Source organism: Schistocerca americana, chromosome 3 (genome assembly GCF_021461395.2).
Source record: "Schistocerca americana isolate TAMUIC-IGC-003095 chromosome 3, iqSchAmer2.1, whole genome shotgun sequence".
Classification (NCBI taxonomy): domain Eukaryota; kingdom Metazoa; phylum Arthropoda; class Insecta; order Orthoptera; family Acrididae; genus Schistocerca; species Schistocerca americana.
The window spans coordinates 198,750,639-198,765,403 of record NC_060121.1 but is presented as its reverse complement, the minus strand read 5'-3'; the positions used below and the strand labels follow the sequence as shown (position 1 = coordinate 198,765,403).

General features: G+C 43.6%; 1 protein-coding gene across 1 annotated transcript in view; it reads left to right on the top strand.

The window, feature by feature from the left end:
• LOC124605970 (solute carrier family 22 member 13-like) overlaps positions 1-12,674 on the top strand; it is a 47,297-nt gene extending 34,623 nt beyond the window's left edge. Inside the window, exons 4-5 of the mRNA XM_047137934.1 lie at positions 6,267-6,454; positions 12,564-12,674. Coding sequence (XP_046993890.1) covers positions 6,267-6,454; positions 12,564-12,674 — 299 coding nt within the window. The remainder of the gene's footprint in view (positions 1-6,266; positions 6,455-12,563) is intronic.
• The last annotated feature ends 2,091 nt before the right edge of the window (positions 12,675-14,765 follow it).

Sequence of the window (14,765 nt, the reverse complement as noted above, 5' to 3'; positions counted from 1 at the left end):
TACATGTATATATATATATATATATATATACTATTAATGAATTGCTTATGCATTTTGGTGAAGGCGGATTAATTATCTTCATAATGTTAACCACGTATAGTTAACGGAAGACGTATTAGCGATATTCCGAAACGAAATTGTTACTCCTAGTACTCCACACTCACCAGCATGGGGCCTCGTGATTTCTCACGAATAGGCTCTCGCCAACATATTGCATCGAGACCTCTCAGTATAATACTCTCACCACCATGGTTCGTCGTCAGCTCTCAGTACAAGACCCTCGCCATGGTGACTCGCGAGCTCTAAGTATAAGACTCATTTGAGAATTTTGGCTCAAAAGCTGTCAGTACAAGACACTTCCATGGTGCCCTGTGAGTTCTCCATGCAAGGCCCTCCCCACTATGGTGGCTCGTGAGCTCTCAGCGCAAGATTGTCGCCAGAATAGAGCCTCCTGAGCTCTCAGTACAAAACGTTCACCAGCATGGTGCCTAGTGGTCTTTCAGTACATGAGTCTCGCCGTTATGGTGCGTCATGAGCTCTCAGAACAAGACTTGTGACAATGTAATGCCTCTTCAACTGTCAGTAAAAGACTTGGCACTTGTGAATACCGCGTGAACTGTCAGTACAAGACCACAGTGCCGCTTGATCTCCCAGGACAACACTCCCTCCAGAATGGTACCTCGTGTGTCCTCAGAGAAAAATCTCGTCAACATGTTGCCTCATGATCTCTCTGTGCAAGACTGGTCTTGCTGCTTGCTACATTGATCATCAATGTATCTGCTGAAGGTATACGATTATACGTATATAACATGTACATTCCATGACCGAAAGTCATCGGAAGGCACTGTGACACTGATGCTGAAACTATTGCTGTACATTTGCCTCCACTCAGTCCTGTTTCGTTTCATTCGTTTTGTTTTAGAGACAAAAACTACTGGGGTCATACGCGCCGAAGTCAAAACTATAAGACGCGAAGACTGAGGAGTTAAATAGCTTCATTCCCTATCGACGTAAGAGAGGACAGCTAAAACCAGGAACGTGTATAATGGGCTGTAATATACACCAAAGAGAAACGGAGATCCAGAACTAAAAAACTTAAATGGCCTTCACCATATTGCTGTGACGGATAAAAAGTGAAACGCGGTCGACAGCCCGGACGTAGTTAACTAAAATGGCCGATAACTCAAGTGGCAGACCGAAGCAGGAACGTAAACGGTTAGAAAACGGACATTCCGTCGGGAAATGACGGACAGTTGAAATTTAGCAGCAATACGCACAAAATGGTGAAGGAGCAGCACTGAACAAATGACGATGGCTAAAAAGGCTGTGCCCTGTATGCAACCTACTTAAAACGACCTCTTCCCAGCGGGAGGCCCGAGAGGAGGTCGTCGAAGCCGCTGGGAGAGGCTTGATAATCTCGAGCTTATTTCCATGAATGGAGGACCAATAGCGATGGCAAAGTGACACCTCCTCCTGACAGACGAAAACACAGAGACCATCGGAGGTAACATAGGAATTAGTGGTCTGAGGTACGAAGACTGCAACCCACACAGCAGCATCCGCAGCCACGTATCCTGGAAGACTGACATGAGCAGAAACCCACATAAACATCACTGTGACAGTTTTTCTGGACCAGTTGCACTAGGGGATGGGCAGTGCACAGTGCACAGAGACTTTGGAGGACGCTGAGAGAGTGATCAAAGGATACAATTGAAAAGCCTGTATCGCCGGATGTACTCAGTCGCCTAATATAGGGCAAAGAGCTCGGCTGTAATTACTGAGAAGTGTGCTGCAAGCCGTTATCGAAAAACGTCGGTGCCAACGTCGAAGGCACAACCCACACCAGCTTCAATCCGAGAGCCATCAGTGTACACACAGGTAATTCCATGCGAAATTGTGAAGGCGATAGAGCAAGGCTGCAGTAGTGTCCTTCGGAAGCGAATGAAGGCCAAGGTGAACACGGCCGCCGCAAGAAGCTAAGGTGGTGAAGGGTTCAAACCGCCGGGAAACTTGCAGGTGGTGTGAACTTAAGCCGCCAGAGCAAGTGCTGGAGGTGAACTCCAGGAAATAACAGACAAGAGGGACGTGCCCCATACTGGCGATCAAAGGAGCCGTCGAAGAAGGGGGCACAGAATGGATGAACAGGCATGGCAGACAAACGGCATGCATACCTGCCGAGGAGAAAGTCACGGCGGTTGCACAGTGGTAGTTCAGCAGCTTCAGTGCACAGACTCAAATGGGCTGGTGTAAAAGGCGCCAATGGCCAAACGGATGACACGATGGTGGACAGTTATGAGATATCGTAAAAGGGACATTGATGGTGGTCTAGAAAAACTTCCTAATACAATGGCCACTCCTCGTCTGATTGACAGCTTTATCCAGATTATTTCACAGTCCCACCCAGTATCTATCTCAACTGCGTTTAAACAGCTGCTATGAACACGCCACCTCCCATACCATCAGACCTATCCTTCCTAAACTTTGTCCTATCCGGGTTCAAAATTTCACTGCTATTTACGTCTGGTTTCAACCAGCTTTTGTTACATGACACAATAATGGCATTACTACTGTTTATTTCGGAGAGTTGCTCGAGTATCTTGGTACAGACACTTCCACAGTTTAGCATATATAAATCATTAGGAATGACCTGTTTTCGCGAAATAACAATTTTTTCAGTAGTCAACCCACATTCGTGTCGTGAACTGGTAATTTTTTAGGCCAACGGTTTGTTTTCCGTAGGGAAGGACCTAATCTAAAAAAAAAAAAAAACATGTGCTCGCCACAATTACTGTGCTACGCGTGTAGCTGCTTCCTGTGTGTAGTGCACATACGATGTATCGAGGGGCGTCCTACAACCTTCCACCCCATAGCGTAGGTAAAGGAATCTACAACCATTTTCGTCACAAAGTCGACCTAGCCTCTGCTTTATTTTCTCAATTCGACTACAAACCAGAGGATCCTAGTCTACCCTGGGTATAATGCTACAAATCGTCAGCCTTCGCCAGTTTAGGCAGCCGCCGAAAGGACCCAAGGATTTCCTCGGAACCCCGACAACTGGCATCTTTGGTGCCGACATGTACAACATTCTGCAGCTGGCTGCACCACGCACGCTCGATAGCTGCTGGAAGGGCCTCTTCGACATCCCGGACAATGCTCGCTGAGAAGCACACAAAGTGAAAGTTGGACTTTTTCCCCGCCCTAGCCGCTATGTTCCTGAGGGACTCCATGACCCCATGACCCCCCTAACGTTGGAGCTCCCAGTAACTAACAAACTCCTATCCCCAGGTGCCTGTGCAGACCTAGCTGAAGGAGCGGCCACTATCCTGGCAGAAGGTGCACTCTGATCTGGGTCAGCCTCCTCCCTCCACCCATAGCATCAGATAGCGCACTGATCTATTGGAAAGTGCAAAAGAATTGGCAGGAGCGTTCATCCCCCATGCAGCCTTTGCCTTAAGGCTCGAGACCTCGACACAGACCGTCACCCAAACTGAGAGTGGGCCTGTCGGCTCAAAGAGCTGTGACACCCCCCCCCCCCCCCCCCGCCCTGCAAATCTAGTACAGCAGAGGCTGCCCCAGGCACCCCATCCCCACTGCATCCCAAGGTGGCACTCTGGAGCCTGTTGACTGTGGCCAACAAAGCTTCCAGCTACGTTTGCGCTGTGGTCAACTCCTCCTCCATCCCCACACAATAAACTCAGTCCCTATCTATCTAGCTAATATGTGATTAACTATAAGAAACTTAAGGAAACCTACTGCCACGTACAGTTAACAGCTACACTCTAGTTGGCAGAAAGGACACTCAACAATGAGAAAGAATAAAAAACTATGGTGGAAGCTAGATCTGGAGCTTACTTTCCTGCTACAGTCTATCTAGTGAATACTAAAGAAAAAAAAACAGTATCCTACAGCAAACTTCTATGGTCTATCTAATGAATACTGTTAAACAGTAACCTACGGTAAGCAACACCTACAGATTAACCCTCGTATTTAAAATGTAAACAAACGTTTACGTGTACGCGAAAATGACCTAATAAAACTATGACAAGTGCTGTCTTCAATGTATCTAGTCTATAAAAGTATATACTGAGTATTGTACACTGACAGATGCAGGTACAAAACATAACCTTTAGCTAACGATAAGAGTGCAGAAAGTAAAGCACAAATACGGGCTTTACTTTATAGGAACCGATAGGCTTACAATACACGATCACTAAAGCCACAACATGCTAAGGAATGTAAGCAGTCTACGAGATAAGTTTTAACTTTCTGTTAACTAAACCGTATGTAAGAGGGACTCAGAAGTTGTATTACGATACTGATTTACTGACATATTGTACTGTAACAATAATTTACCTCGTATTTTACATTGGCTTAACTTTTAACGCTCGCAGTTTGTTCTAAACAAACGTACGCAAATGAGTTTAAGATTCATTGTCAAAATGACTTTTCCTTATAAAACGTATAAAAACTGCTACCTACAATGTATCGAGTCTAAATGACACTAGTAAAGTTGAATACTGAGTATGGTAAGCTGCCCAATAAGCTGGTGGAAGTCTACCTTGGTGACGCCCAGAGATGGAGGGATATGAACGGTACAAAGAGAAAAAGTCAGGTGAGGAAGGAAAAGGCGAAATGCAACTGCTTGAAGACGGGTAGTCACACAGATGAGTTGACTATAGGCATCATCCCAAATGAGCAGCATGACTCCCCCATGAGATGGAATGCTGACCTTAGGGGAAAGTCAAAACGGACCAGGGAGGAGTGCGGAAGCTCATAGCGGTCATGAGGACGCAATTTTGTTTCCTGAAGGCAGAGTACAAGGGTGCTGAGATTCTAAAAGCAGCCATAAATCCTGTTGGTGGAATCAAAGGCCGTGAACGTCCCATTGGAGGATGAAGAGAAAATGAATGGGTGTCACGTCGGTGGCTGCCAAGTTCCAGCGTCAGAAGACTCTATTCTACAGGGCACAGAGGCAGGAGCATCCTGCTCGATGAGGTTCACAGAATCGTCAGCTTTCTTGGGTTGTCGGTCTGTCGAGTCCACTGCAGAAAAACGGTTGATGGCACGCACTGGCGACACAGATGCCAACCGGGCTGGGGCATCACCTGGCGACACCGTCAAAGAGGATCTTCGAATCAGCGAAAGAAAAGACCGTTTGCCTTTGATCAATATCTTCAAGCCTCTCCAGTTAGCAGAGAAACTCTCAGCTGTTGGTTGGTTGGAGGGACGGAGGACGTCTTCATATGACATGCCAAGCCATATTCGTCTAGCACCAGTAAGCATTCCAAACTGATAGACGGTTTACTTCCATAATCACTACACACCTGAGAGAAAACAGTCACAGAAAGTGTCTAAACTCGTGCCATACGCCACATCTTGCCACAACATTTGTCGTGCACGGTACATCATCAAGTGGGACAAACCTTAAAGTTACTTTTGGTCATTCAGTTTATATAAGGAACAGTAACGTAAGAGCATAAAGGCTCTTGAAATATGGTGCTACAGAAGAAAGATGGAAATTAATAAATGAGGACGTATTAAGTCGAAGTAGAGAGGAAACAAATTTATGGGAGGAACTGATTAAAGGAAAGAACTGGGAAGAACTAGACAGGGCACATTCAGAGCAATCAAGGAATTGTGGATTTGGTAATGGAAGGAAGTGTAGATGGTTAAAATTGTACAGGTAATCCAAGGCTTGAATACTGTATGCAGGTGCAAATGGATGCAGTTAGTTGCCGTTACGCAGAGATTAAGAGGCTTGCGCAGGATGGGCTAGCATGGACAGTGATTCAAACCAATTTTCTATAAGAAAACCAGAAGGTCAACAACGTAAGAGGGTCAGATCTACTCTTCATTTGCTTGAATTGGGTAATTTTTGTGCACTCTGTGTATGTGTGCGTGTGAATGTGTGTGTAAGTGTGTGTGTGCGTGAGAATTAGAGAGAGAGAGAGAGAGAGAGAGAGAGAGAGAGAGACAGACAGACAGACAGACAGAGAGAGATACTTCCGTCACCGGCCGCTGTGGCCGAGCGATAATAGGCGCTTCAGTCTGGAACCGAGAGACTGCTACAGTCGCTGGTTCGAATCCGGACTCGGGCGTGGATGTGTGTGATGTCCTTCGGTTAGTTAGGTTTAAGTAGTTCTAAGTCTAGGGGACTGATGACCTTAGATGTTAAGTCCCATAGTGCTCAGAGCCATTTGAACCATTTGGTACTTCCGTCATTTAGTTGTATGTGGTAAGTGCTGCACGGTATGTTTTTGTTTCAGCTAACTTCAGCGGTCTGGCCATCACGCTGATGATGGTGATAACGCAGTTCTTCAGGACGGGCACCAACGGAATGGCCAACCTGCAGAGCGTGGAAGTGCACCACACGTGCCTGCGACAGATCGCCGCCTGCGTCGAGTGGACCGCTGCTGGCGTCGTCATGTCTGCCCTGCCATACGTGGCCCTCATGGTAGGTGGACAGACCTCCAGGAGGTGTGAGTCATAATTATCGCAGCGAGATAAGAAGCGACGGTAAGGGAATTTATGGGAAGACGTGAGAGGAGTCACAGCTGTCTATAATAAGCTGCTCAAAGATTGTGTCTAAATCCATGCCACAAGCTATTTACAGCTGCAATTCTCGAGTGTCACACACAGTACGTCAGCAAATATAATAACAGTTTACGTGATTTATGGCACTCAGTTTATATTAGGGGCAGTAATACAGAACTGTGCCAACGTCCTTGCTGCAGTGGTAACAACCGGTTCCCGTCAGATCACCGAAGTTAAGCGCTGTCGGGCTGGGCTAGCACTTGGATGGCTGACCATCCGGTCTGCCGAGCGCTGTTGGCAAGCGGGGCGCACTCAGCCCTTCTGAAGCAATCTGAGGATCTAGTTGATTGAGAAGTAGCGGCTCAGGTCTCGGTAACTGACATACGGCCGGGAGAGCGGTGTGCTGACCACATGTCCCTCCATATCCGCATCCAGTGACGCCTGTGGGCTGAAGATGACACGGCGGACTGTCGGTACCTTTAGGCCTTCATGGCCTGTGCGGGAGGAGTTAATATAGAACTGCGTACCACATTTGAACCAGGAGAATTACACCTCGTGCATAGTCTTACACACTGGCACGCAGAACTCGCATTGAGTTCTCTGTGGTATAAAGGACAGGGCCACATGGAGACTGAACATCATTCGTGTTGTGACATTTCTCTCTGTGTTAACAGAACACACTAATTTAGATTTAAGAAACATCTATTAGAAAACGACCTTCAGTGGTACCGCTACTGAGAAACAGAATAGTTAACAGTCATAACCTGTACGAGATTGATTGATAGCAAACAGATTAAATAAAATAATAAAAACTGTTGATGTACAATAAAAGAGCTAAATGTGTTTTCTCGAAAGAAACTAAGATTTACAACCCACCATGTAAGCATGCTCCGCAAATAAGCTCCGTATACAAGAAAATTACTGTACTGCTCGACAGCGGAGGTGCACAAGGCATCCAAGAGAAATGACAGGACAAAGCTGATGTTAAATATTGCGTCTAGAATGGTACAATTATTCAGAGAGGACCTTCATGAATTTTATTAATCGTAAATCTCTCAGTGTTTAGCCAGTCCAAAAACCAACAGTTGTAACCTCCCAACAGATAAATATGTTCCGTAACCTCCAAATAAAAAAAGTGAATAACCTCCCAATAAAATGTGACTAATACATAACCTTTCAAAAGAAATCTCGTAATGTAACCTTTCAATAATTAACTGATTGCGAATCTAAACTGGTAAATCTGGTGTCTGCAGTGCTGCGTCATGGCCCTGAAAACTCATTCTGAATGAACTGAAAATTCTTACCGCAGTGATGTCGCCGGATAACGCGTATATACAGAGTTATTACAAATGATTGAAGGGATTTCACAGCTCTACAATAACTTTATTATTTGAGATATTTTCACAATGCTTTGCACACACATACAAAAACTCAGAAAGTTTTTTTAGACATTCACAAATGTTCGATATGTGCCCCTTTAGTGATTCAGCAGACATCAAGCCGATAATCAAGTTCCTCCCACATGCGGCGCAGCATGTCCCCATCAATGACTTCGAAAGCATCGTTGATGCGAGCTCGCAGTTCTGGCACGTTTCTTGGTAGAGGAGGTTTAAACACAGAATCTTTCACATAACCCCATAGAAAGAAATCGCATGGGGCTAAGTCGGGAGAGCGTGGATGCCATGACATAAATTGCTGATCATGATCTCCACCACGACCGATCCATCGGTTTTCCAATCTCCTGTTTAAGAAATGCCGAACTTCAAGATGGAAGTGCGGTGGAGCGCCATCCTGTTGAATGATGAAGTCGGCGCTGTCGGTCTCCAATTTTCCAATGTCCAGATACACGTGTTCTGTAACGTTTTTATGCAGAAGAAAAAGGGGCCCTAAACTTTAAACCGTCAGATTGCACAAAACACGTTAACTTTTGGTGAATTGCGAATTTGCGGCACGAATGCGTGAGGATTCTCTATCGCCCAGATTCGCACATGTGTCTGTTCACTTCACCATTAAGAAAAAATGTTGCTTCATCACTGAAAACAAGTTTCGAACTGAACGCATCCTCTTCCATGAGCTGCTGCAACCGCTCCGAAAATTCAAAGCGTTTGACTTTGTCATCGGGTGTCTGGGCTTCTAGCAATTGTAAACGGTAAGGCTTCTGCTTTAGCCTTTTCCGTAAGATTTTCCAAACCGTCGGCTGTGGTACGTTTAGCTCCCTGCTTCCTTTATTGGTCGACTTCCGCGGGCTACGCGTGAAACTTGCCCGCACGCGTTCAACCGTTTCCTCGCTCACTGCAGGCCGACCCGTTGATTTCCCCTTACAGAGGCATCCAGAAGCTTTAAACTGCGCATACCATCGCCGAATGGAGTTAGCAGTTGGTGGACCTTTGTTGAACTTCGTCCTGTAGTGTCGTTGCACTGTTATGACTGACTGATGTGAGTGCATTTCAAGCACGACATACAGGTACGCTTTCTCGGCTCCTGTCGCCATTTTGTCTGACTGCGCTCTCGAGCGCTCTGGCGGCAGAAACCTGAAGTGCGGCTTCAGCCGAACAAAACTTTATGAATTTTTCTACGTATCTGTAGTGTGTCGTAAACCATATGTCAATGAATGGAGCTACAGTGAATTTATGAAATCGCTTCAATCACTTGTAATAGTCCTGTATCTGCTCTTATAAGAAAATTTTCTGGCACAGCCGAGTGCAGTGCTGGCCACTATATTTCGTTATGTATGAAAAGAACTGATTTTCTTTACAATAATCGGTATGACTATGGATATGAAAAATTAGTTAAAACTTTAAATTCAGATGAATGACTGTCAAAAGTTATGTTAATAAGAAACATTGCTATTGAAAGATTTTTGAAGACATTTACATGTGACTTTGATATAACAATAGTACAAAAAAATCTGTTGTAGCAATTAACATATGCGCACGGCAATAAAGAAGAATAATTTTTGCATTTACCTCATACTACATCGCTCAGACATCGCCATTGTTCTCCACGACCTGCCCACCCAACTGCCCGACTGCGAGCTACTACTACTACTGCTGACGACATTGCTCTCTGGTCTGCGATTCTATTGTAGCTTACATATCGCAGGCAGCGCGTGAGCAATGCATCGAAGTTACATCTGCTCGAGAGCGCTAGCAACTAATTCCTTAGTCATGGACCTCTTACAGCATCAACCGCACAATTCCGATGACGGCAAGAGCGGACAAATGAGAAAATTTTCCCACAATCAGCTTAACAGCTCACGTATGCAAGTTGCTAAGAAGATTAATATACAGAAGAATGGAATATAAAATTGAGGATACTCTAGATGACGATCAGTTTGGCTTTAGGGAAGGCAAAGGAACGAGAGAGGCAATTCTGATGTTACGGTTAATAATGGAAGCAAAATTAAATAAATATCAAGACACGTTCGTAGGAACTGTCCACCTGGAAAAAGCTTTCGACAATGTAAAATGATGTAAGATGTTCGAAATTCTGATAATGTAGGGGTAAGCTATAGCGAGAGACGGATCGTATACAATTTGTACAACACCAAAGTGGAAATAATAAGAGTGGACGAACAATAGCGTAGTGCTCGTATTATAAATGGTGTAAGACAAGGATGCAGTCTTTCGCCCTTACTGTTCAATCTGTGCATCGAGGAAGGTATGATGGAAGTAAAAGGATGGTACAAGAGTGGACTTAAAATTCAAAGTTAAAGCATATCAGTGATACGATTTGATAATGACACTGCTGTTTTGAGTGGAACTGAAGAAAAATTACATGATCTGCTGAACGGAACGAAGAGCCTAGTGAGTACAGAGTCTGGATTGAGAGTAAATGGTATAGAGACGATGGGAATGAAAAGTGGTAGAAATGAGAACAGCGAGAACCCTAACATCAGAAGTAGACGAAGTTTAGAAATTCTGCTACTTAGGCAATAAAATAACCAATGACGAACGGAGCAAGGAGGACATGAAAATCATAGTAGCAATAGGAAAAAGGGCATTTCTGGCCAACATAAGTCTACTAATATCAAATATCGGCCTTTATAAGAGGAAGAAATTTCTGAGAATGTACGTTTGGAGTACAGCATGGTAGTCATACATGGACTGTGGGAAAACCGGAAGAGGAGAATCGAGGCATTTGAGATGTACTGTGTGACATTGCAGCCTTTATCACTGCGATTTTTAACATGTAAAAGTTTTTTTTTCTGTATTCGCGTCAGTATGTGGGAACTTTTAACATATACCAATGAATGTTGTAACCAGATATCTTTGCCGCGCTCCTTCAAAGCGCAGAATATCACGATAGCTATAAACTGTTATACGCTGCTATCGATCAGTAAAAAAAACGATGCAGCTATGTTTAAAAATAACAATTGCCAATTTTTACTTCTGCAGGGAGCCGCGCCGCTCTCTAGCTGTTCTGTGAATGTGTTGAGACTCGGACGCAAAAGTATTGTGCTCCATACTGATATAATCATTTTATTGTAACTTTAAGAGTTTAAGTGATTAAAAAATATATGTAGCCACAAACAAGCGAGAATGTATATCACGAAAATTCGCTCCACCGCCACAATGGGTGGCCATGTTAATGTAAGTTTCCGTTTCATAATATAATACTTGAAGCCTTGAAGTTTATTTAACTTCAAAGAAAATCTCTCAACCTTATTTTCATTAATTATACTTGTGATGATCTTTCCTGTTTAAAAGATTTATGCAGCTTATGATCCAGCGTGTGCTCTGTCGGAACAGGAGACAGTCGTGACGACATCATTATAGTATTTATTCCAAGTTCTTTCAGTTAAGTTTATATGTTCGTATAAATCCAATTAGTTGGTCCCTTAGGTTTCTTTCATGTAACTTCCGTCTGTTTTCTCCGCGCGATCTTCCTCCGAAAAAAAATTTCTGTTCATTTTTTTTTAGTAATTTTCGATATCGCGAATGAGAAAAGACAGCCGCCTCCTGCTCCGAACGGAACACCACGACTTTTCTAACGTCGGAGAGTACCACACGAATTTTCCGCTAAAATGTAATAGAATTTCTTAAAGCTGGATCAATTACACATGTTGCTGCCGTTCTCCGACAAATCTGGTGTGATTAATTGTAATTTATTCTGTCACGACAAAAAGAACCAATTTTATTTTTACCAAAGCAACAAAGCTTTCAATTAAATTACTAAAAAACAAATCGTACCAGATCTGGCGCCCGAACAGGGACTTGATTAAAATATTGAAAGTGTCACGGTACTAATATATGATTGTCTTATTTCATGTATCGCTCTTTGGAACCCAATGCTGCATAAAATTACGGATGAGCAATAAATATACGCAATATTGAAGGACGCGGTATTTACACAAATATCTTGGGATTTAATAAGACGCAGATTTGCAGTTTTGAAGACAACGCCGAGTGAGAACCAAATTTTCGTTTGCCATAGTTCTGTCTAACGAGTAGCTCATTTGACCGTCAAATTCGACCTCACTCTATCCTTTCTGTAGCTTAACGTAAAAAACCACTTTTTTTCTACGTAAATATTTGAACATTTTCTGTAACCTTTTGCTTGACTATTTGTTTTATACTGTAGTTAGTATTCTCGTGTAAGTTCAAGATGGATGCCATTTCAGTCTTTTCTGTGTAACAGCGTTGGCAATCAATTGTTTCAACGGCGTTGACTCCATCTTGTCCTTTTGCTACAGACGTGTGTCAGTTATTACCCATGTAACATTAGACATTTGACGAACGCGTCGCGACTTTAACTTGCGCGGCAAGAATAATTGACAATCAGAATTTCTGTTGGCAGTACCCATTTTAAGTTGGCAATAGTTGAATTTCATTATGGCGGACGGACAATCGAGCGCGAACTCTGCAGACGAAAGCGACGGCACTGTTAACAAACATTACCGACTCCGCTCACGCGGAACGACGGCCAGGACAGACGACAGACAAGAGGTAGCTAAAGTGGACGACACTCAGCAGGAAACACCCACCTCCCCGATAACGGTATCAATTGACATTGTCAAAATGTTACAGGAATTGATACTAGACAGACAGGAGAGGGAACAGCGCGAACGTGATCGCGAACAACGTGAGAAAGACAGAGACAAGTTTTTATCAGAGTTAAAAACGGATATGACAACATAGATTGACTCAATTAGGAATGACGTAAATACCACCATTGATGCGAAAGTAGGTACCCTTACTACGCAAGTAGGCTCTCTCACAGCACAGATAGATTCGGTTAATGGTGACGTCACGGCGCAAGTAACCACTTTGACAACACAGATAAGCACTCTGAATAACAAAATTGATAACATTCGTCAGAATCTCACAACTCAAATCGAAGCGTGTCGCAAAGAAACCGATTCCGTAAAACTTGCGTATAAAACAGTTTCACGACTGGTAGACGAGTTAGCGACAGCGGTAGCCACTGTAGAATCAAAAGTAAGTGCAATGGCGAATGACATTTCGGACCGAACTATTGTGGAAAGAGTTAATAGTAGTGTTGCTTCGCACACTAAAGCACTTACCGAACATTATAAAGAATGGATTGATGTACAAGAGAAGCTTGTTGAGGAGAAGGTTACACGTGACTTGAAAGATGTTGTTAAATCCGCAACCTTAGACATATTATCTGCACCCGGCAGTTCAGGAGACACTGTTTGTACTGAACTAGGCCAAATTAGACGAGTGTTTACCCGGGATTTGCCGGAATGGCGGAAGCAAGTAACAGATGAAATATCCGACCTGAAACAGCAAATTCAAACACTACAGTATGATAATCAGAGTGACGGGAAACACTCACTACCTTCTGAGCCAGATGAACATCAATACCAGACAACACAACAACACAACACACCAAAGTACATTCCGCGACCGAAAAATGAATTTAACGATTCACACAACAACAACATTGAACAATTGACACTCACAACCCTCATGAAAGAGGAGAGTGTATTGAAACACAGAGTTTTTCAACCATTCCAACCGGAAAAGCGAAATATTCATCCAGTCGTTTTCCTAATGAACTTTTCAGGAGTCTTTCCAGCTGCCTGGAAAGACAAACAGAGAATACAATTCATTACTGGATACATACAAGGAGAAAGTGCTATATGGGGAACCGAGATGTTTGTTAAGTGTAAAACATTTAGCGAGTTTGAGAAGAATTTTTTAAGCAAATTTTGGAGCGCAGGTGTTCAGCAACGCCTACGCAAAGAGGTCTACAACGCCGAACCTTTCCATTCGAACAGTGGCGGACTTCGCCGGTACTTTGAAAAGTACTTGAGAAAGATACAATATTGGGACACTCCCATAACAACAAAAGATGTTATTATGATTCTTAAGTCAAAACTACCCATTTCTATACGCGAAAAATTAGTGAACGTGTCAGAAGAAGATCAGGACGCATTTTTATCCGTCCTTGATTCGTTCGATCTTATACACGAAGACGCGCGTGCGAATGCTAACCGTAAGAACAACAACGCAGGCACGTATTCGAATGGAAACGGTAGTAATGGAAATGGTTCACACGAAACACAATACGGAAACAAACAGTACAATAACCGCAATAGAGGCCGAAACAATGGTTACCGTAATGATAAAAACAAAAACAAGCATTACGGCAACCAACGGTAGAATCCAATATACAACACGCAACAACAGTATTACGGGAATGCCCCATACCTATCAAACAATAACGGTAGTAACTTCTACCAGAATGGGAACAAATACAAGGGTAAACGTTCCATCAATCAAAATTGCGGAAGTCAGCTACCTCCACCACAACCCTATGGGCAGCCACAACACCAGCAACAACAGCAATACACGCCTCAGCAACAACCATTCATGCAACAACAACAATACACGCCACCACAACAGGACTTTAGATACAATAGCAATAAACCAAGAAAACAATACAATCCACCGGTATATTTTACGCAGGCAAGTAATGTGCCGATTTTTAGCCTGGTAACCAAGTGCAGTACCAACAAGGGTTTGATACAAATCAACACACACAATGGGTAAAAAACCAGCGAGAATGGTCAAGTGATGTGACAGAAGAATCAAATCAGTCGCATCACAAGAAAGCGGAAAACTAAAGGCAGCACCTTTTCGCCTCCTTGGGGATGCTGCGGGACATAATGGGGGCAAACTCGACCTTGAACGACTTAACGTAATACGTTATGGTCGCGACACTGACTTGAGAGACGATTTGTTGCAGGAAAATATTGAGAC